The 22,762-nt window shown below is 43.8% G+C and overlaps 1 protein-coding gene across 1 annotated transcript in view; it reads left to right on the forward strand.

Moving 5' to 3' along the window:
• Positions 1-22,762, forward strand: part of PAG1 (phosphoprotein membrane anchor with glycosphingolipid microdomains 1) — a 208,072-nt gene that overhangs the window by 125,112 nt on the left and 60,198 nt on the right. Inside the window, exon 3 of the mRNA XM_054020395.1 lies at positions 17,701-17,912. Coding sequence (XP_053876370.1) covers positions 17,788-17,912 — 125 coding nt within the window. The 5' untranslated portion in view covers positions 17,701-17,787. The remainder of the gene's footprint in view (positions 1-17,700; positions 17,913-22,762) is intronic.

Consider the following 22,762-nt stretch of genomic DNA (forward strand, 5'->3'; position numbering starts at 1 on the left):
TCACTTGACTCCGATCTCCTGGTGTTCCAACTTGGCCTGGTTCCTGGATCCTCAGCCCATGCCTGTGGTTAACCCTTAGGCAAGGCTGCCTATGCCCCAGTCTTGACACTGTGGCAAGAAATAATGCTGTTACAGAAGATTCAAGAAAGACAACTGTGATGGTTTAGACATGTGTCAAGAATGGACCCAGAAAGGATACCATACATGGCAATACATACCAGAGTGCAAGGAACCAGAAACAGAGGAAGACTGAAGATAAGTTGGATAGATGTGGTGAAGAGTGACATAGAACCAAAAGGTTTAAAGATAAATGAAGCCATGAAGCTGGTACAAGATGTGAAGTCTTTTCACCCCTTTTTTCAGCCCATTGGTGCTTTTGAGCTGATGGACAGCAATAAAAGAGAGACAAGCTAGCTAGGCTTTTTGAATCTAGCAGACACAACAGGCTATTGGAGAGACTATAGAACCTCTGCATACTGTGTCTGTCAGAGTGGTTTTGCAAAGCAGAGCTGTGATATTTTGATGACTGGGAACACACAAACTATCTACAAGTCATGTTCTTTTATAACCTAGCAATCTAGTGCAGCTTGATAATGGTAGTCCATTCCAGTCAGTTTTATTCAAGTACCAAAACAGGCCCAGTCATGCAATCCCTCTGCATGTAGAATTCACATCAATGTCGTGTGGGGAGGGCTTGCAAGACTGGGCCTTAATTATGTTCATGTCTAGTTACTGTAGCAATTCTTGAGAAGCAATTTTTGTCTTTATTTGTTCTCGTTAAATAGACGAGTCAAGCAACTTTAGATTTTGTAAATTTAAGAATCTATGACATTAAAGAATTCAAAGATCTAAATACTAATGGAAAGTTTTTTGTGAGATTTAAAAAAAAAACATGATAGGAGCAGGGTTTTGATGGGTGCTGTTGGGATGTTTGAGGAGTGGGAAGGTTGGATTGTATTCTCTTTCCCAAAATGAACACCCTCTTGCATTGTTTGAAGCCCAAACATTGCAAGCGTATTAGCACCTAGGAACCTGAAAGTGAAATTCACTGGAAACTGGCAAAAATGACACTGGCTAGTCTATTTTCATTATCCAGTCTCAGGAGTACAGATGCCATTGTGTTGGATGCTGTATAAGAACCTACATATAGACAGAAGTTGAAACAAATGCAGAAAATAAAAAAGCATAACATTGTTTTAATAACTGTTAAATGCACAGTTAGAATAATAGAAATGTGGAGCTGGAAGGGATCTGAAGAGGTCATCAGTCCATCCTCCCATGCTGAGGCAGGACAAAATATACCTAAACCATCACTGACAAGTATTTGTCTAATCTGTTCTCAAAAACCTCCGATGATAGGGATTCCACAAGCTCTGTTGGAAGCCGATTCCAGACCTTTATTATCCTTATCGTTAGAAAGTTTTTTCCTAATATCTAACATAAATCTCCCTTGCTGCAGATTAAGCCATTACTTCTTGTCCTACCTTCAGTGGACAGGGAGGACAATTGATCACCGTCCTCTTTATAACAGCCCTTAACATAGATGAAGACTTATCAGGTACCTTCTCGTTCTTCTTTTCTCAAGACTAAACATGCCCAGTTTTTTTTAACCTTTCCTCATTTTTGTTGCTTTCCTCTGGATTCTCTCCAATTTGTTCATGTCTTTCTTGAAGTGTGGTGCCCAAAACTGGACACTATACTCCAGCTGAGGCCTTACCGGTGCTGAGTAGAATGGAACAATTACCTCCTGTGTCTTGCATACAACATTCCTATACCCTAGAATGATATTAGTCTTTTTCTTAACCACATCACACTGTTGACTCGTATTCAGTTTGTGGTCTACTATAACCCCCAAATCCTTTTCAGCAGCACTATCACCTAACCAGGAATTTCCCATTTTGTAGTTGTGCATGTGATTGTTCCTTCCTAAGTGTAGTACTTTGCATTTGTCTTTATTGAATTTCATCTTGCTGATTTCAAACCAATTCGCTAATTTGTTAAGGTTGTTTTGAATTCTAATCCTGTCCTCCAAAGTTCTTGTAACCTCTCCCACTTTGGTGTCATCTGCAAGCTTTATAAGCATCCTCTGCACTCCATTGTCCAAATCATTAATGAAAATATTGACTAGTACCAGACCCAGTGGAACCCTACTAGATATGTTCTTCCAGTTTGATAGTGAAACATTAATTATGACTGTTTGAGTACGATCTTTCAGTCAGTTGTGCACCTTTCTCGTGGTAATTTCATCTAGATCAGGGGTTCTCAAGACAATATTTTTGATGGCCTCAGAGTGCAGCCACCAACTCTTGCTGGTGGCCGGTCTCACACTTTTTTCCCCTAAATACTTAATTAGCTTTAAGAAAAACAAATAAATATGCACATATACACGTCCAAATCATTGTAATTTATTTATTTCTGGCTAGTAAGTCTGTTGTAAAAAGTAAGTCTGTTGTAAAAGTATCACTTTTCACAGAAGACTTACTCAGCCCCGGCAAGCCTGGGAACAAATTAAACCCTGGATGGGGGGTCAGAGTAGGCAGTAGGGAACAGGGGCGATAGAGTTAAGGGGGACCGGTGGAGATAGTGGGGGGCCAGAGTCTGAAGCCCTGTACTTGAGCCTGCCGCCTCACTACTCCAGTGGTGAAGCCCAAAGCCTGAGCCCTACCGCCCCTGGGAAGGTGGGAAACTCACCAGCTGCCTGCTCCTCCAGCGTTGTGCCCCAGCTGTCTCCAGAGGGGGGCAGGGCCAAACCCCTGCTTGCAGCCCTAGCAGCCAACACCAAGGCGGTGCATCCAGGAGCAACAGGGAGGGGGAGGGGCTGCTGCTTTGCCCTTCCCCTACCCCCCAAGTACACCCCAGGAGGCAGTGGCCGCAAGAAAAACCACTGGTGGCCACATTTGAGAAACACTGATCTTGACCACATTTCCCTAGTTTGCTTATGAAACTGTCATATAGGACAGCATCAGAAGTCTTACTACAATAAAGATATATCCTATCTATTGCTTCTCCCCCATCTTCTAGCCAGTAACCCTGTCAAAGAAGGCAATTGGGTTTGTTTGGCATGATTTGTTCTTGACAGATCCATGCTGGCTATTCCTTATAACCCTGTTACCCTCTATGTATTTACAAATTTATTGTTTATTAATTTGTTCCCGTATCTTTCCATGTATTGAAGTTAGGCTGACTGGTCTATAATTTCCTGGGTCCTCTTTGTTCCCCTTTTAAAAGATAAGTACTGTATGCCCTCCTGCAATTCTCTGTGACCACACCTGTCCTCCATGAATTTTTGAAGATAATAGCTAACTGTTCCAAGATTGCTTCAGCTATTTCTTTAAGTAGGCTAGGATGAAGTTCATCAGGCCCTACTGACTTGAATACATCTAACTTATTTAAATATCTTAATATGTTCTTTCCCTATTTTAGCTTATGTTCCATTTCCTTTGCTGTTAATATTAATTGTGTTGAGTATCTGGTCATCATTAACCTTTTTAGTGAAGACTGAAGCAAAATAAGCATTAAACACCTCAGCCTTCATGACGTCATCAATTAGTAACATAGTACACATGCCCAAGAGGTTGCTCAACTTTGCAGTGTGTGTGTGTACAATATATATGTATGTGTGAAACAAATCAAACACATTTTCTGGGTGAGTGTGGGGTGGAGCAGTGATTCTAGAATGAGCACAGTGAATCAGAAGTACCCTCAGCAGTGACCGATAAAACAAACTGGGTCTCTGTAATACATGGGGAAGTTTGGTGTGAAATCTGGTCTGTGGGTTGACAGCAGGAGTTTCTGTGGTAACTGCTTCCTCTGTACAGTTTGTTTTACAGGAAGGCCCAAGAATGTGGAAAGGTTCTAGGGACACGTAACTTTTAGACAATGTTTAGAGTTTTACTAAAGCCAGCGATGGTTCAGTTTTGCCTTCAGTTTAAAGAATGAGCTCTCTGGAAAAGGTGATCAATGTAATCTAAGGGTACGTCTATACTTACCTCTGGGTCCGGCGGTAACAATCGATCTTCTGGGATTGATTTATCGCGTCTTGTCTAGACGCGATAAATCAATCCCGGATCGATCCCGGAAGTGCTCGCCATCGACGCCGGTACTCCTGCTCCGCGAGAGGAGTACACGGAGTCAACGGGGGAGCCTGCCTGCCGCCTGTGGACCCAAGGTAAGTTCGAACTAAGATACTTTGACTTCAGCTACGTTATTCATGTAGCTGAAGTTGCGTATCTTAGTTCGAAGTGGGGGGTTAGTGTGAACCAGCCGTAAGTGTGAAGGGAATGCACCTTTAAGATCTGTTTTGTGTGCTCAGTTATTGTGCAACACAGGGCCACCCAGAGGGGGGGGCAAGTGGGGCAATTTGCCCCAGGCCTTGCAGGGGCCCCCATGAGAATATAGTATTCTATAATATTGCAACTTTTTTTTATGGAAGGGGCCCCCAAAATTGCTTTGCCCTAGGCCCCAGGAATCCTCTGGGTGGCCCTGGTGCAACATCAGGAAAATAAGGGTATCAGTGTTGTAATAATAAGAAAAAATCTTCTGCAACTACTATTAGGATCATGAACGTGTGGTTTCTGCCCCCATGTTGTTTTTAAATTCCACTGGTGGCAGGTCTGTAAAGTGAGCACATAAAATATCATAATTAATCCAATATTGTCTTAACCTAGTCTGATTATATTGACTTTTGGACAGTGCTGATGTGGGCCATGTTCAGAGTAGTGACCAACAGCTGAAAGCTTTCATGTCCCATTGTTAACCCATCACATTATCCAACTAACTCTAAACTCCAGTTCTCTGAAGCCGCCATACCCCAGTGTGCTTTTGTTATCCATGCATTCAGAGTAGTTTAGTTTGCAGAACAAATTTATGATTTATTTATGATTCATAAAGAAAACCACTGAAAGGTAAAACCATCAGCTTTTCCTTTTTCTTTTTCCTTTGGGTGCGGGAACTGCTTGGCAGTGTTAGTCTAGATGGCTTATAACTGAATTTTAGTGAAGCAGTTGTAAAAGACCAACAGCAGACCTACGAGGCTGAATTAAAAAGCCATGTTCAAAATCTCATTGTATGCCTCTCTGCTCAACAGCTAAAGTGATATTATGCTGCCACCTTGTGGCCTTGGCTGATGCATGTTTGATTCAGCACCAAATATTTGAGTCAGTTGAATGATTTGTTTAGCTAAACATTGAGATACATCTTTTCCTGCAGGGATGTGCCTTTATGCAGTGAACAGTCATATTGCATAGCATTCCATTGGTATGGTTGGATAGTTTTTGAGACAGATGTCTACCTTGAAAAATAACTAGAAAAAATTCCTGTTCACATCCAAGTGGAATAAAACCTTTGGTTTATTCCCAGAATTCAGACACCAACATCACTGTAACATAGCTACTGTAACTAGGTGTTAGGCTCTGACCATTTGATTTGTAGAATTTATGTTGAAAAGGGCGTGGATCAAAATCTCAGATCCAGATATTCCCAGGCTTCAATGAAATTAAGATCTAGATCCAAATTTTGCAGCTTGGGCTCATCTCTAGTTTTCTGTCACATAAACTGTTAGAAATTTCCTTTCAATGCAATCGCTAAAAATCAAGGCAACCCTCTCCAACCTCATTTCATCTCTTAGTCTCTGAGCCTCATAATACTCCAGAGCACTCAGAATCTTCAGCTCCACAACATAGTCCCTGTGGCAGGGACAGCTTCCACAGCACCCTTTTGTGCCCACTACGGCACTGCTCATCCTACCTTACTTTCCCTCTTTCTTTTCAATTGTCAGCAGCCACCTCCAACATGGTCTGGTGCTGCGGTGACTTAGCCTCTGACTAGGTCAAGTCACACCAGAGTTCCTCCCCTTCTGGGCAATCAAAATTCAAAATCAAATATCACAAACTCAAAAAGGAGGGTCATCCACCCGCCTCTTTGACCAGGCTCTGCCCTTCAACTCAGAGTCTGTCTCTTCCAGAGAGCACTCACCTGGGCTCCCTGCTTCAGGCCTACATTCCCTCCAGGAGGCTCTGTCCGACAATGGTCCAACTCAGTTCCCTGGCGTCAGCCAGTCTTCTCTCACTGACTGAGAAGACAGAGATCTGCTCTCCTTCCCAACAGAGCCAGGTTCAGACCCTGTAGCTCCTCCCTCCAGGCCTGACACCTACTGCAGGTTTAGCAGGGTGGTGCTGATTGAGTCCACAAGCTCTCATTAATCCCTTCTTGGCCAGTGGAGAGTTGGTACACCCCCATCACACTCCCTTCCACCTTCATCATACAATCACCCACACTGCACACCTCCAACTTCGCTAAATCATGCTCAAATGAGCAACTTGAACACCAACCTCAGAATTATTTTAGGTGGAAATAACACATTATTCACTCTGAAAGTAAAGGTATCTTTTAATGGTAAGATGTCTTAGCCGTATTGAGGTTGGAGGTAAGATTGTGCATTCAAGTGTATCTTTGAGGAGTTGGCTGTATGCCTTATGGGCTTATACCTGATACATAAAAAAGTATATGAAAATTCCCATAATGTGCAATGCTATTCAAGGACAGGGTTGGGAGTGTGGGGATATAATTACTTCCCAGTTGCTGTTGGCTATTGGTTTTGAAGTGTGAGCATCAATAGCCATTAACATTTTATCCCACCAAATGTAACTGCAAATGTCCTTCCTATCCATATGTCGTATCCTCATCTTTATTATTATTATTCAGAATTTGGTATCACCCACAGTGTGCTACAAGCTTTCTAAATGCAGTCAACTTACAGTTCTTTCTCTGAAGAAAGTACAATATAAAAAATATCTTACAGTCTCAAAAGGTTTTCAGAGATTTTTCAAAACTGTCCAGCTAAATAATATCCAGTCAGTGAGATACCCACAGGTATCACCTATTTAATATATTAGGAGCATCTCAATGGTATTTCTATGCAAAGGTCAAAGTAATGAAGTCTGGTGATCTTTTAGAGACGATAGTAGTATTTTTAAGCTAAGCAGTTGAAAGACTGCATATACATCTTCATTTATAGCAACCCTGATTATATTTAGCACTGAAATATAATCACACGATCAAAGGTGATGAGAACAGCAAAGAAAAATGCCTTCCTTCTAGAGCAAATAAACACCAGAGGGCAGCACAGTAAAACATTTCCTTTAGAAGTAACAGCTAATCCATAAGAAACATAAACTGTTAAAAATAGTTTTAGATTGTTGAGTGGCCACCGGCTGTTCCATAGCTAAACTCGCAGCTAAGTTTCTGTTTAAAGCTGGGTTTTGCAACCTTTCTAAAATTCATAGTATTAAAGGTTTGATTTTAACTCCACAAGGGAAACTCTCACAGTTCAGACTAACTGTTTTAACACTTTAATGTCCAGGCCTTCACTTGTAACTTTATTTCCCCAAATGAAATTTCTCTTTTTTAAGAGAAAGCCTACAAGGAATGGAAGGTGGGAGGGATCAGCAAGGAAAGCTACCTCTTGGAGGTCAGAAAGTGTAGGGATAACGTGAGAACTGCCAAAAGCTAAGCAGAGTTGGACTTTGAAAAGGGAATTAAAAGCAATAGTAAAGTGGGACCGCTAAGTATTGAGGATGGGGTGGACATTAAAGATTATCTAGGCACAGCCCATCTCCTAAACCAGGGGTGGCCAACCTGTGGCTCCGGAGCCACATGTGGCTCTTCAGAAGTTAATATGTGGCTCCTTGTATAGGCACCGACTCCGGGGCTGAAGCTACAGGCACCAACTTTCCAATGTGCCAGGGGGTGCTCACTGCTCAACCCCTGGCTCTGCCACAGGCCCTGCCCCCACTCCACCCCTTCCTGCCCCCTCCCCTGAGCCTGCCATGCCCTCGCTCCTCTCCCTCTTCCCCCCCCCAAGCCTCCTGCATGCCATGAAACAGCTGATCCGGAGGTGCAGGGAAGGAAGGGGAGGTGCTGATCGGCAGGCTGCCGGTGGGCAGGAGGCGCTGGGACTGGAGGGGGGAGCTGATGGGGGGCTGCTGACGTATTCCTATGGCTCTTTGGCAATGTACGTTGATAAATTCTGGCTCCTTCTCAGGCTCAAGTTGGCCACCCCGTCCTAAACAAATACTTTGCCTCAGTTTTTAATGAGGCTAATGAAGAGGTTATGGGTAGTTGCAGGGTTGCTAATTGCAACAAGGATATGGAGGTAGAAATTACCACATCCGAGGTGGAAGTCAAATTCAAACAGTTTAATGGGACTAAATCGGGGGACCCAGATAATCTCCATCCAAAAATATTAAAGGAACTAGCACATGAAATTGCAAGCCCAGTAGCAAGGATTTTTAATGAATCTGTAAACATGCGGGTTGTACCCTGTGACTGGATAATTGCTAATTACAGTTCCTATTTATAAGAAAGGGAGAAAAAAGTGACCCAGGAAACTACAGGTCTGTTAGTTTGACCTCAATTTTATGGAAGGTCTTGGAACAAATTTTGAAAGAGAAAGTAGTTAAGGACAAGGAGGTGAATACTAATTGGGATAAAACACAATATGGTTTTACAAGAGGTAGGTCGTGCCAGACTAACTTGATTTTCTTTGAGAAGATAACTGATTTTTTAGCCAAAGGAAATGCGGTAAATCTAATCTACCTGGATTTCAGTAAGGCATTTGATACAGTTCCACATGGGAAATTATTAGTTAAATTGGAGAAGATGGGGATTAATATGAGAAAGGTGGATAAGGAACTGGTTAAAGGGGAGACTACAGTGGGTCACACTGAAAGGTGAACTGTCAGGCTGGAGGGAGGTTACTAATGGTGTTCCTCAAGGATCGGTCTTGGGACCAATCTTATTTAACATTTTTATTACTGACCTTGCACAAAAAGTGGAAATGTGCTAATAAAATTTGTGGATGACACAAAGCAGGGGAGGTATTGCCAGTACAGAGGAGGACCAGAATATCATACAAGAAGATCTGGATGACCTTGTAAACTGGAGTAATAGAAATGGGTTGAACTTTACTAGTGCAAAGTGAAAGGTCATGCATTTAGAGCTGGGGTGCCACATCTGGGTGGGGAAATTGCATGCAGGGCCATGAATGTAAGGCTGGGTCAGGGGGTTAAGGTGTGGGTGGGAGTGCGGGGTATGGGAGGGGGTGCGGTGTGCAGTAAGGGGCTCAGGGCAAGAGATTGGGGCAGAGGAGGGTGCGGGGTGTATGAAGGGGCTCAGGGCAGGGGATTGGGGTTGTAGGAGGGGGTGTGGAGTGCAGGAGGGGGCTCAGGGAAGGGGGGCAGGGGGTTGGAGGCTCAGGGCAGGGGGTTGAGGTGCAGGAGAGGTGCAGCAGGGGGCTCAGGGCAGGGGGTTGGGTTTAGGAGGGGGTGTGGAGTGCGGGAGGGGGCTCAGGGAAGGGGGATGAGGGTTGGGGGCTCAGGGCAGGGGGTTGAGGTGCAGGAGAGGGTATGGAGTGCAGGAGGGGGCTAAGGACGGGGTGCAGGGAAGGTTGTGGAGTGCGGGAGGGGGCTAAGGGCAGGGTTCAGGGAGGGTTGCGGAGTGCGGGAGGGGTCTCAGGGAAGGGGGATGGGGGTTGGGGGCTCAGGGCAGGGGGTTGAGGTGCAGGAGAGGGTATGGAGTGCAGGAGGGGGCTAAGGGCAGAGGTGCAGGGAGGGTGCTGAGTGCGGGAGGGGGCTCAGGGCAGGGGGTTGAGGAGCAGGAGAGGTGCAGCAGGGGGCTGAGGGCAGGGGGTTGGGGTGCAGGAGTGGGTGTGGAGTGCAGGAGGGGGCTTAGGGCAGGGGGTTGAGGTTGTAGGAGGGGGTGTGGAGTGCAGGAGGGGGCTCAGGGAAGGGGGATGAGGGTTGGGGGCTCAGGGCAGGGGGTTGAGGTGCAGGAGAGGGTATGGAGTGCAGGAGGGGGCTAAGGACGGGGTGCAGGGAAGGTTGTGGAGTGCGGGAGGGGGCTAAGGGCAGGGTTCAGGGAGGGTTGCGGAGTGCGGGAGGGGTCTCAGGGAAGGGGGATGGGGGTTGGGGGCTCAGGGCAGGGGGTTGAGGTGCAGGAGAGGGTATGGAGTGCAGGAGGGGGCTAAGGGCAGAGGTGCAGGGAGGGTGCTGAGTGCGGGAGGGGGCTCAGGGCAGGGGGTTGAGGAGCAGGAGAGGTGCAGCAGGGGGCTGAGGGCAGGGGGTTGGGGTGCAGGAGTGGGTGTGGAGTGCAGGAGGGGGCTTAGGGCAGGGGGTTGAGGTTGTAGGAGGGGGTGTGGAGTGCAGGAGGGGGCTCAGGGAAGGGGGACGGGGGTTGGGGGCTCGGGGCAGGGGGTTGAGGTGCAGGAGGAGGGTGGAGTGCAGGAGGGGGCTCAGGGCAGGGGGTTGAGGTGCAGGAGGGGCTGTGGAGTGCGGGAGGGGGCTAAGGGCAGAGGTGCAGGGAGGGTGCTGAGTGCGGGAGGGGGCTCAGGGCAGGGGGTTGAGGAGCAGGAGAGGTGCAGCAGGGGGCTGAGGGCAGGGGGTTGGGGTGCAGGAGTGGGTGTGGAGTGCAGGAGGGGGCTTAGGGCAGGGGGTTGAGGTTGTAGGAGGAGGGTGGAGTGCAGGAGGGGGCTCAGGGCAGGGGGTTGAGGTGCAGGAGGGGCTGTGGAGTGCGGGAGGGGGCTAAGGGCAGGGGTTCAGGGAGGGTTGCGGAATGCAGGAGGGGGCTAAGGGTAGGGTTCAGGGAGTGTTGCAGAGTGCGGGAGGGGTCTCAGAGCAGGGGGTTCAGGGCAGGGGGTTGGGGTGCGGTGTGGACAGGGGTTCAGGGCGGGGGTGCAGGGTGCGGCAGAGGGCTCAGGGCAGGGGTGCAGGGAGGGGTGCGGAGTATGGGATGGGGCTCAGGGCAGGGGGTTGGGTTTAGGAGGGGGTGTGGAGTGCGGGAGGGGGCTCAGGGCAGGGGTGCAGGGAGGGGTGCGGAGTGCGGGAGGGGGCTCAGGGCAGGGGATTGAGGTGCAGGAGGGGTGCAGCAGGGGGCTCAGGGCAGGGGGTTGGGGTGCAGAAGGGGTGCGGTGCGGATAGGGGTTCAGGTCAGGGGTGCAGGGTGCAGCAGGGGGCTCAGGGCAGGGAGTTGAGGTGCAGGAGGGGGTGTGGAGTGTGGGAGGGGGCTCAGGGCAGGGGGTTGAGGTGCAGGAGGGGGTATAGAGTGTGGGAGGGGGTTCAAGGGAGGGGTACGGAGTGTGGGAGGAGGCTCAGGGCAGGGGGTTGAGGTGTAGGAGGGGTGCAGGAGGGGTGCTTCCAGAAGCAGCCAGCACCACGTCCCTGCGGCCCCTGGACAGGGGGGCAGAGGGCTCCATGCACTGCCTTCACTTGTGGTTTCCTCCCCTGATGCTCCATTGCCTGTTGTTCCCTGTTCCCCCGCAGCTCCCATTGCCTGGGAATGGCAAACTGCAGCCACTGGGAGCTGCAAGCGGCCGTACGTGCGGACACTCAGGTAAACAAAGTGTCTCGCGGCCCGCCAGGGGCTTACCCTGTACAAGCCATGAACCAAGTTTGGGAACGTCTAGACTAGATGATCACAAAGATCCCTTTTGACGTTAAAGTCTATGAGTTTATAACATAGTAGTTTGAGTTAAGACCATTGTTTTAACTAGCAAGCTAGTTAAGTTTCTATACTGTGCTTATCACCATACTTATCCCATTCTCTTAAAGACTCTAAATTACCATAACATGTAAGGCAATGAACATCATACATCATCTTACAGCATACAACTGAATGAAAAAAGTACTTTTAATGGCATTTTAGATAGGAGGAGCTGCTCTCTAGTGGTTTATCAGTATCACTAAAAGCATGTGGAATTTAATCTATATATGTTCAGCTGGGTATATTTTAATAGCAATATTATTTATATATAAATATCTCCTTCGATTCATTCTGTCTGATCCCTCTTTTTTTTAAATGTCTTTGTTACGCTCAGTTCCTGCTTATTCCATAACTTTTGAGTGCTGTACCGATTTCTTCGAAGTCAGTAATCTTCCTGTGGTCCTCTTTGTTCCATGCCTCAGACTCCTTTATCACTCTCCTTAATTCAGATATTAACTTTGCTAGCAAGGCCAACAATTTTAAAATATATAGAAATAAACCCACCATTAAAATATTTATATATATGAATATATATAATATAAAGAAATATGTTAAAAGGTTTCTAGGCCCTTTTCATTGCTGTGATCTCAACCACCAATATTTTAAAAACTGAAATTGATAACTGGCCACATCGTAATGTAGCACTGACCTTTTGGCTGTGCCAGTTTCTGTCCTGTAGGGTTTCATAATCATTTTATTCTTCATAAGCACCTTGAACAACTAACCAGTGTCTCCAGTAGTCACCTCTTCCTTTTCATTGATGGTGAAAGTTTTATGTCTGTACTTTGTCTCTTCCACAGTGGAATGACTCCAGTTTCTGTCCTTGGCTGCCTTCTCTTCTCAATTTATCTTCTGCCCAGTAGGATTTCTCATTTCTAGCTTCAACTTTGCTCATCACTCTTAAACAGCTGACATTCAAACAAATATCTCCCTTGACTCACTCTCTCTGATCCCTCTTTTTTTTTAAATCTCTTTGTTGCTCTCAGTTCTCTTAGTTCCTGCTTATTCCATAACTTTCTTCAAAGTCTGTAATCTTCCTGTGGTCCTCTTTGTTCCATACCTCAGACTATGGTATCACTATCCTTAACTCAGATATTAACTTTGCTAGCAAGGCCAGCAATTTTAGAATATAATTGTAGAATAGGAAAAGGCACCTTTCCTGTCATATATCTCCATAGATATTACATAATCAAATCCATTTTCTTGGGGATCAAGCAGGATTATTCCCTCTGGCTGTTTGAAAAATCATATTTAATTTCCATGAAAAAATGTCAAATAAATTGAACATTTTTTCTTTCATTCAAAAAATTATTGAAATTTTTTATTTTTAAATGGAAATGTCCAAATGCAATTAAATGAAGAAATTGATTGTTTTCTTCTCTTTTCTCCCCCTCTTTTTTCCAGTGCATAAAAAATGGGGGGATGCTGGAAAGGGGGGCAAGTCAACTTTTTTTTTTCTTCACATTTTCTTTTTTTGTTTGTTTTTTTCCTCACCCAGTGGAGGAAAAGGAGGGAATGCTAGAATTAAAAACTAGAGAAAGTTGAGGGAAAGAATTTTTCCAGGTTTTAATTCCCACTTTCTTTCCCCTTTTTATTTTTGTCTCTTTTTTTCCCAGTAAGGGGGGAAAGGAAGAAAGTGGAAAAACTGAAAAACAAAATAAAATTCATCAAAAAATTCCCAAATAAAAAAAAATCTGAAACTTCTGTTTCAATCAAAAAGCCATTTTTCATCAAAAGTTTCCAGCAAAAATTTTGAGCCAGTTCTATTGATCCTTTCAGTATATTATCTTCTGTTTTTAAAATGCCAGGTAATGAGTATTTCATCACTTTCCTTTTGAGACTGTTCCACAGCCTAATACCCCTCACTATCAGTAGAGCCCTGCAAATAAGTTGATATCCACACACCATGTTTATAGGTCGCAGATGTGGATACAAATTTTGTATCTGTGCAGGGCTCTAACTACCAGATAATTATTTTCTGACATTTAGCCTAATTTTTTCCTGTCTCAGTTTCATTCCATTACTCTTCATTATATCCATGTATCACACCAACTCCTCACCATCCTTTGTATTCACAGCTTTTAAATATTTGTATTTTATGTCTCCACCTTTTGTCTCGTGGCCAAGCTACAGATATTAAACTCCACCTTAAAGTCAGGCCTTCCAGGGCCACAATAATTTCTATGGCTCTTCTTTGAACTTCATCCACTTTATCAACTTGACCCAGCTTATATCTTTTCTGACTTCTCTCTGAATACCCTGTTCCTCCCAAAACAAATGTGTTGCAATTGAACAGAGTAAATATGAATCCCCTAGCAAGATATCCTGAGTATTTATTCCCCTTTATGGGCCTGATTTTCCTGCACCACTGAAATCAATGGGACTTTTGTCATTGATTTCAACAGGAGCAGGATCAAGCCCTATGCGAATTATCTCGTTATTACCTTGATCACCTTGATCAATCGGTCCTTCAGCCCACGTATAGATTGCATTGATCACAATACGTTTTCCATTCTTCTTGTATCCTGGCCTTCCTTCTCCATGTGCAGCCATGTCTTTTCATGATAAAATCTTCCCATCTTTTTGGAGGTCGGCCGAGAGGTCATTTCAGTTCCCGTGGGTACCACTTGGCAACAGCTGCAGTCCATCGATTGTCAGTGAGCCTCGCTATATGCCCGGCCCATCGCATTTTACTCTGCCTGCTCTCAAGGATGACGTCCTGCACTCCACTCTGCTGTCTGATCACTTCATCGGGGACTCGGTCATTACAGATGGCAAATCAGAGACAGCAGCTGAAAATATTCAACGAGGTAATCTTGAAAGCGAACATTTCCAAGGAAGACTGGAGTCTTCTAGATAACTACGATGAGGATTATAAAAACTTCACTGATAAAAATTAGCCGAGAAAGAAAGACTGAAAAGAGCGAAGGGAAGAATCTCGGAGGAAATGCGGAACTTCCTAGAGAACTGGAGGAATATGAATCAGAATGATGGTGACAAACTTGAGTACATCCTCCTCTGCAAGTTGATAAGAAGAAGACTAAAGGAGGACTTCGAGAAGTACCAAAATGAAAGACTCTTAAGGATGGCTGAAGATCTGAGAAGCCTCAAAAAATGCAAAGAGAAATTGATGCTGTACAGGTCAACAATAATGGTGCTGAAGAACAGGGACAGAAAACCAGTAATTGACAGAACAGAGATGGAAGCAGTCTGCAAAGATTCTACACCGAACTGTTCGCATCTCAGATAAATGTCCCAATACCAACACTTCAACAGACCATTGAGCATTTACTCCCAGTCCTTGTCAGCAAAATCTGACATGCAGTTCACCAAATGAAAGAAGGAAAAGCCCCAGGTAAAGATGGACTGACAATCAAAATGATAAGACTGGAGGCCAAGACCTCTGGGAAACCCTTGCTCAGAGGTTTGGCTGTTACTTGGAAATGCAGAAGATACCATCTAGCTAGAAGGAGTCCAACACCATTCTGCTGTACAAGAAGAGCAATCCTGAAGATCTAAAGAACTATCGTCCAATATGCCTGCTCTCACATATCTACAAGCTGTTCACCTTATTACCATTCTTATCATTTTAAGGTTATGTCCCCCTACTGTTTGAAACCCTTGCTTTTATGAAAAAAAATTATCTCATCAGCTTTATTGATCTTGAAAATTTGAAAGTCTACTTTTCTGCCCCTACCTTTCCACCAACAACAAAAGCCATCTTCATCAAAGGCTCAATCTTGCTATCTCATAGGAGATCCAAAAGAAATAACAATTCCTGAGATCACTGATGACCACCAGTGGGTGTGGCTCCCTGTACAGAGAGAACGAGGAGTACTTGTGGCACCTTAAAGACTAACAAATTTATTTGAGCATAAGCTTTTGTGGGCTAAAACCCACTTCATCAGATGCATGCAGTGGAAAATACAGTAGGAAGATATATATACACAGAGAACATGAAAAAATGGGTGTTGCCATACCAACTGTAACGAGAGTAATCAATTAAGGTGGGCTATTATCAGCAGGAGAAAAAAAACTTTTGTAGTGATAATCAGGATGGCCCGTTTCCAACAGTTAACAAGAAGGTGTGAGTAATGGGCCATCCTGATTATCACTACAAAAATTTTTTTTTCTTTGATTGAGAGTTCTGCACTGGCATAATAGTGTGGTTTTGCAGAGCTGTAGTGTAGTAGCTAATTGAGATTGCAACTAACAAGTGCGCTGCTGCTGCGGAAATATAAGATGGGATCAATTCTCAGATCTTCACTGAGCTACACCCAGCCCTTGTTCTTGGTTGTTATGTTTTCACTCTGACAGAGAAACGTCATTGACCATTTTCTAATCATTATAGCTCATCGTCATGTTTCCTCATCTTGAACTCTGTTTGCCAGGTTATAAATTAACCCTGCATATCCTATTTTGAAATTATGATGGCATAATGTAATCCATTAAAAAAAACTACTGTTTTGAATACCAGAGAAAAACTTTACAATATACGAATGGCATTAGACTGAACCGTATCTCAAAGGCTCCCGTAATGAACAAAATAATTTGATTTATAGGCTCTTGTATATCAGAAGTTGTGTTGATTCAGTTAGTTGGGGGGGAAAAACCCATCTCATCTCTTCTCATGTGTTATTCTTGACAGTCTCTGTTCAGTTCTAAAGTCATTTTGTATTCAGTTTTATTATTCTTGAGCCCAAGGCAGTCCAATAAAAGTAATAATGTTTCACATAGAGAAAATTAACTCTAATTATAATCCCTTTGCAGGAAGTGTTTTATGCTATTCCATTTAGATTTACGTTGTTTGTTTGACATTATTAGAGCTGGGCAGAATTTTTCAGACAAAACCTTTTTTTACTGAAAAATGCACGTTTGGGTTGACTGGAACATTTAACGACTTCATGTCAAATTCACTGAATGGTTTATGTCAAAAATGAAACAAAATAAATATTTCAAAAAAGGTAAAACATTTTGTTTTCACATTTTTAAAATGAAATATTTTGACTTTTTGATTCAAAATGACTTTCATTTAAAAATTTACTTCAATTTTGTTTTTAAAAAATTAAAAAATAATTAAAAACATCAAGCAAATTGAAATGTTTCATTTTAAATCAAATAAAATGTTTCATTCAACCAGAAACAAAATATTTTTGACTTTTTCAGTTTGCCGAAAAATTATAATTTTGGGTTGATCTGAAACAATTCTTTTTATTAATTTTCAGTTCAGCCTTTAAACCGAAAAAACAGCTATGCACACAGCTCTAGTTATTTAACAGATGGTCACATGCAGGCAGCAGACACAGAACTGGGAAGAGAGGAGGCACCATATAAATAATTTTTTTTCTTGCTAACGTTGCAGAATTTTTAGTTGTGTTTGAAAATGCACTTACTACAATCATCATTAACAATTATAGATGGAGAATGGACTGTTTTGGTACCTGGCAATTGTCATTTGGGGTTATTTTTCCCAAAATACAAGTACTGAGATTACTCTACTTTCATCTATGTGAAGATTGTTGATATTTGATCATTTCTGATAATATTTGACAGGTTTTTTCTATGTTACTATCAGGAGCTTACTGAAGATGTATTTTTGTTAGTCTTCCTGTTCTTGGAACAGTTTTTTATAGAATCATACAAATGTAGGGCTGCAAAGGACCTCGAGAGGTCATCTAGTCCAGCCCCTGCATTGTGGCAGACCAAGTAAACCTAGACCATCCCTGACAGTTGTTTGTTCAATCTGTTCTTAAAAACCTCCTATGATTGGGGATTCCATAACCTCCCTTGGAAGCCTATTCCAGATTTCAACTACCTGTATGGTTAGAAATTTACCTAATGTCTAATCTAAATTTCCATTGCTGCAGATTAGGCCCACTACTTCTTGTCCTACCTTCAGTGGACATGGAGAACAACTGATCAGTCCTCTGTATAATAGCGCTTAACATATTTGAAGACTGTTATCAGGTCCTCCCTCAATCTTTTCTCAAAATTAAACATGCACCATTTTTTAACCTTTCTTGCTGGGTCAGGTTTTCTAAAACCTGAGCATGTTTAGTCATTAGTTTTGTAGACTATATTTGAAGATCTCGTTTGCCAGACCTGTAATTGTCAGTCTATCTTCAAAATCCATAACAATTTCTAAAGACATTTTTCTCTTTGCAGAAAGAGAAGGTGCTTTCACCACAGATGCCAGCATTCTCCAAGGATTAATCCCTTCATCCTTAAGTTACACCAGCTCCTATTAATATCATGGGACCTGACGGTGGTTTCCTAAGCAGTGGACAACTTCATGTCATTGTGTGGGGAAGTTTGGCAGCTGTGACAACACTCTTATTCCTTACTTTCCTTATCTTTCTGTGCTCCAGCTGTGACAGGTAAGACTCAGTGTGTCAGGTGACAATAAAGATAAAAAGCAGGAAACATGACAGTGGGAGTCCTGTTGCATTTTTCGTTAAGATATAAATAAAGGAAAATCCTACTGTCGTCATAATATGTTCTCTTCAGTTCTAGGGTAAATATTTTGATGCCTTAAGTATAGCATGGATTGAAGTCATTTAATTTACAACCAAATAGCAAGAATGGCTGAAATTACAAAAAATCCTAAAAATGGGCCACAAACCAAAGTAATTTATTGGCCAGTTTTCTTCACATGAAATTGCAAGCCCAATAGCAAGGATTGTTAATGAATCTGTGAATTCGGGGGGGTCAGACCCTATGACTGGGGAATTGCTAATATAGTACCTATTTTTAAGAAAGAGGAAAAAGTGACCCAGGAAACTACATGCCTGTTAGTTTGACCTCAATTGTATGCAAGGTCTTGGAACAAATTTGGAGAGAGAAAATAGTTAAGGACATAGAGGTAAAGAGTAATTGGGATAAAATACAACATGGTTTTACAAAAGGAGATCATGCAAGATCAACCTGATCTCTTTCTTTGAGAAGATAACTGATGTTTTCTACAAAGGAAATGCAGTGGATCTAATCTACCTGCATTTCAGTGAGGCATTTGATACAGTTCTACATGGGAAATTATAGTTAAATTGGAGAAGATGGGATTAATATGAGAATTGAAAGGGGATAAGGAGTTGGTTAAAGGGGAGACTACAATGGATCAGACTGAAAGGTGAACTGTCAGGTTGGAGGGAGGTTACTAATGGAGTTCCTCAGGGATTGGGTCTTGAGACAAATCTAATTCAACATTTTCTGTAATGACCTTTTCAGAAAAAGTGGAAGTGTGCTAATAAAATTTGTGGATGACACAAAGTTGGGAGGTATTGCCAATACGAGTGAGGACAGGAATATCATACAAGAAGATCTGGATGGCCTTGTAAACTGGAGTAATTTAATAGTGCAAAGTCATGTATTTAGGGACTAACAACAAGAACTTTTGCTGTAAGCTGGGGACACATCAGTTGGAAGCAACAGAGGAGAAAAATCTAGGTGTATTGGTTGATCACAGGATGACTGTGAGCCACTAATGTGATGCAGATGTGAAAAAGACTAATGCAATCCTACACACATCAGGCAAAGTATTTCCACTAGAGACAGGGAAGTGTTAGTACCATTATACAAGGCACTGGTGAGACCTCATCTGGAATACCATGTGTAATTCTGGTCTTGCATGTTTAAAAAAGATTATTTCAAACTGAAACAGGTGCAGGGAAGGGCTACTAAGGTGATCAGAGGAATGGAAAACCTACCTTATTAGAGGAGATTAAAGGAGCTTGGTTTGTTTAGCCTAACCAAATGCAGGCTGAGGGGAGATACGATTGCTGTCTATAAATACATAAAAGGGAAAATACCAGGGAGGGAAAGGGATTATTTAAATTAAGTGCCAGTGTGGACACAAGAACAAATGGATATAAACTGGCCATCAACAAGTTCAGACTTGAAATTTGATGAAGGCTTCTAATTAAGGCTGTCAATTAATGGCAGTTAACTCATGCGATTAACTCAAAAAAAGTAATCATGATTTAAAAAATTAATTGTGATTAATCGCAGTTTTAATTGCACTGTTAAACAATAGAATACCAATTTAAATTTATTAAATATATTTCTACATTTTCATATATATTGTATTCTGTGTTGTAATTGAAATCAAAGTGTATATTATTTTTTATTCTAAATATTTCCACTGTAAAAATTATAAACAAAAGAAATCGTATGTTTCAGTGCACCTCATACAAGTACTGCTGTGCAACCTCTTTGTCGTGAAAGTGCAACTTACAAATGTAGATTTTTTTGTGTTACATAACTGCACTCAAAAACAAAACAATGTAAAACTTCAGAGCCTACAAGTCCACTCAGTCCTACTTCTTGTTCAGCCAATCGCTAAGACAAACAAGTTTGTTTACATTTACAAGAGATAATGCTGCCCACTTCTTGTTTATAGTGTCACCAGAAGTGAGAACAGGCGTTTGCGTGGCACTTTTGTAGCTGGCATTACAAGGTATTTACATGCCAGATATGCTAAACATTCGTTTGCCCTTTCATGCTTCGGCCACCATTCCAGAGGACATGCTCCCATGCTGATGACGCTCGTTAAAAAAAAATGTGTTAATTAAATTTGTGATTGAACTCCTGGAGGGAGAATTGTATAATTCATGTTATAGCAGTCTCGGATGATGCCTCAGCACATATTGTTCATTTTAAGAACACTTTCACTGCAGATTTGACAAAACACAAAGAAGGTACCAATGTAAAATTTCTAAAGATAGCTACAGTACTCGACCCAAGGTTTAAGAATCTGAAGTGCCTTCCAAAATCTGAGAGGCATGAGGTGTGGAGCATGCTCTCAGAAGTCTTAGGCCTGGTCTACACTACGGGTTTAGGTCGACTTTAGCAGTGTTAAACCGAATTAAGCCTGGACACGTCCACACAACGAAGCCCTTTCTTTTGGCTTAAAGGGTCCTTTAAACCGGTTTCTTTACACCACCTCCGACGAGGGGATTAGCGATAAAACCGGCCTTTGCAGGTCGGAATTGGGGTAGTGTGGACGGAATTCGACGTTATTGGCCTCTGGGAGCTATCCCACAGTGCTTCATTGTGACCGCTCTGGACAGCACTCTCAACTCAGATGCACTGACCAGGTAGACAGGAAAAGACCCGCGAATGTTTGAATTTCATTTCCTGTTTGCTCAGCGTGGAGAGCACAGGTGACCACGCAGAGCTCATCAGCACAGGTAACCGTGATGGAGTCCCAGGATCGCAAAAGAGCTCCAGCATGGACCGATCGGGAGGTACGAGATCTGCTCGCCATATGGGGAGATGAAGCAGTGATAGCTGAACTCCGTAGCAGTAAAAGAAATGGAAAAGTATTAGAAAAGATCTCCAAGGCCATGAAGGACCGAGGCCATAACAGGGACACACAGCAGTGCCGCATGAAAATTAAGGAGCTACGGCAAGCTTACCACAAAGCCAGAGAAGCAAACGGAAGGTCCGGGGCAGAGCCGCAAACTTGCCGCTACTACGCGGAGCTGCATGCGATCCTAGGGGGTGCAGCCACCACTACCCCAACCGTGTGCTATGACTCTCTCACTGGAGAAACACACAGGGAAGACGGTTCGGGGAACGAGGAAGATGAGGATGGAGGTACTGTAGGTAGCTCACAGCAGCAAGGAAGCGGAGAAACCGGTTTCCCCAACAGCCAGGATATGTTTGTGACCCTGGACCTGGAACCAGTAACCCCCGAACTCACCCAAGACCCTCAGGGCACACAGGAGACCTCTGGTGAGTGTAACTTTGTAAATATTTGTAAACATTACAAAAAAAAAAAAGCAAGCGTGTTTAATGATTAATTTGCCCTGGCAATCGCGGCCAGTACATCTACTGGAAAAGTCTGTTAACGTGTATGGGGATGGAGCGGAAATCCTCCAGGGACATCTCCAGAAAGCTCTCCTGGTTGAAATGGGGTGATTTTATTAAGGGGACATTCAGAGGCGCCCGTTCCTGCTCTTCTGAACAGAAATGTTCCCTGCTGTTAACCACGCGGTGGAGGGGAGGGGTGAAGTGATCATCCCAGAGAATCGTGTGTGTGTGTGGGGGGGGGTGGTTTACTTGTGTTCGTGCCGCATGTTAACCGGGAAACCGCAGCCCCTCCTTTTACATTGAAAACCCATTTTAAATGGACAACCCAATTCATCCTTGATATGGGAAATGCGCTGCTGTTTGCAACCTTTCCCGCATGTTAAGAAGGTTAAAAAAGCCAAAACACTGTGGCCTACCATGGCTGCCTGCAAGCCGAAATATGCGACCTTGTAATGAAAGAGTGTACCCATTGTTCTCTAAAATGTGTCTTTTTTAACCACCTCTCCCTTCTCCTCCACCAGCTGCAAATGTTTCTCCTTCGCAGAGGCTCGTGAACATTAGAAAGAGAAAACGTAGGATGAGGGACGATATGTTCACGGAGCTGCAGTTGTCCTCCCACGCTGATAGAGCACAGCAGAATGCGTGGAGGCAGTCAATGTCGGAGATGAGAAAAGCCCAATATGAACGAGAGGAGAGGTGGCGGGCTGAATGGCGGGATGAAAAGAGCAAGTGGCGGGCTGAAGACGATAGGTGGCGTCAGCTTGCAGATAGACGGCAAGAGTCAATGCTCCGTCTGCTGGAGCATCAAACTGATATGCTCGAGCGTATGGTTGAGCTGCAGGAAAGGCAGCAGGAGCAGAGACCGCCGCTACAGCCCCTGTGTAACCAACAGCCCTCCTCCCCAAGTTCCATAGCCTCCTCACCAAGACGCCCAAGAACACGGTGGGGGGGCCTCCGTCCACCCAGTCACTCCACCCCAGATGATCGCCCAAGCATCAGAAGGCTGGCCTTCAATAAGAGTTAAAGTTTTAAAATGCAGTGTGTCCTTTTCCATCCCTCCTCCCCCACCCATCCCAGGCTACCTTGGCAATTATCCCCCTACTTCTGTGAGGAACTAATAAAGAATGCATGAATGTGAAAAAACAATGACTTTATTGCCTCTGCAAGCGGGAGGGGAGGGTGGGGTGGGGTGGTTGGTTTACAGGGAAGTAGAGTGAACCGGGTCGGGGGGGGGTGGTTTGGAGGGTTCATCAAGGAGAAACAAACAGAAGTTTCACACAGTAGCCTGGCCAGTCACAAAACTCGTTTTAAAAGCTTCTCTGATGCGCACCGTGCCCTGCTGTGCTCCTCTAACCGCTCTGGTGTCTGGCTGCGCGTAATCAGCGGCCAGGCGAGTTGCCTCAACCTCCCACCCCGC

This window comes from Malaclemys terrapin, chromosome 2 (genome assembly GCF_027887155.1).
Source record: "Malaclemys terrapin pileata isolate rMalTer1 chromosome 2, rMalTer1.hap1, whole genome shotgun sequence".
NCBI lineage: Eukaryota > Metazoa > Chordata > Testudines > Emydidae > Malaclemys > Malaclemys terrapin.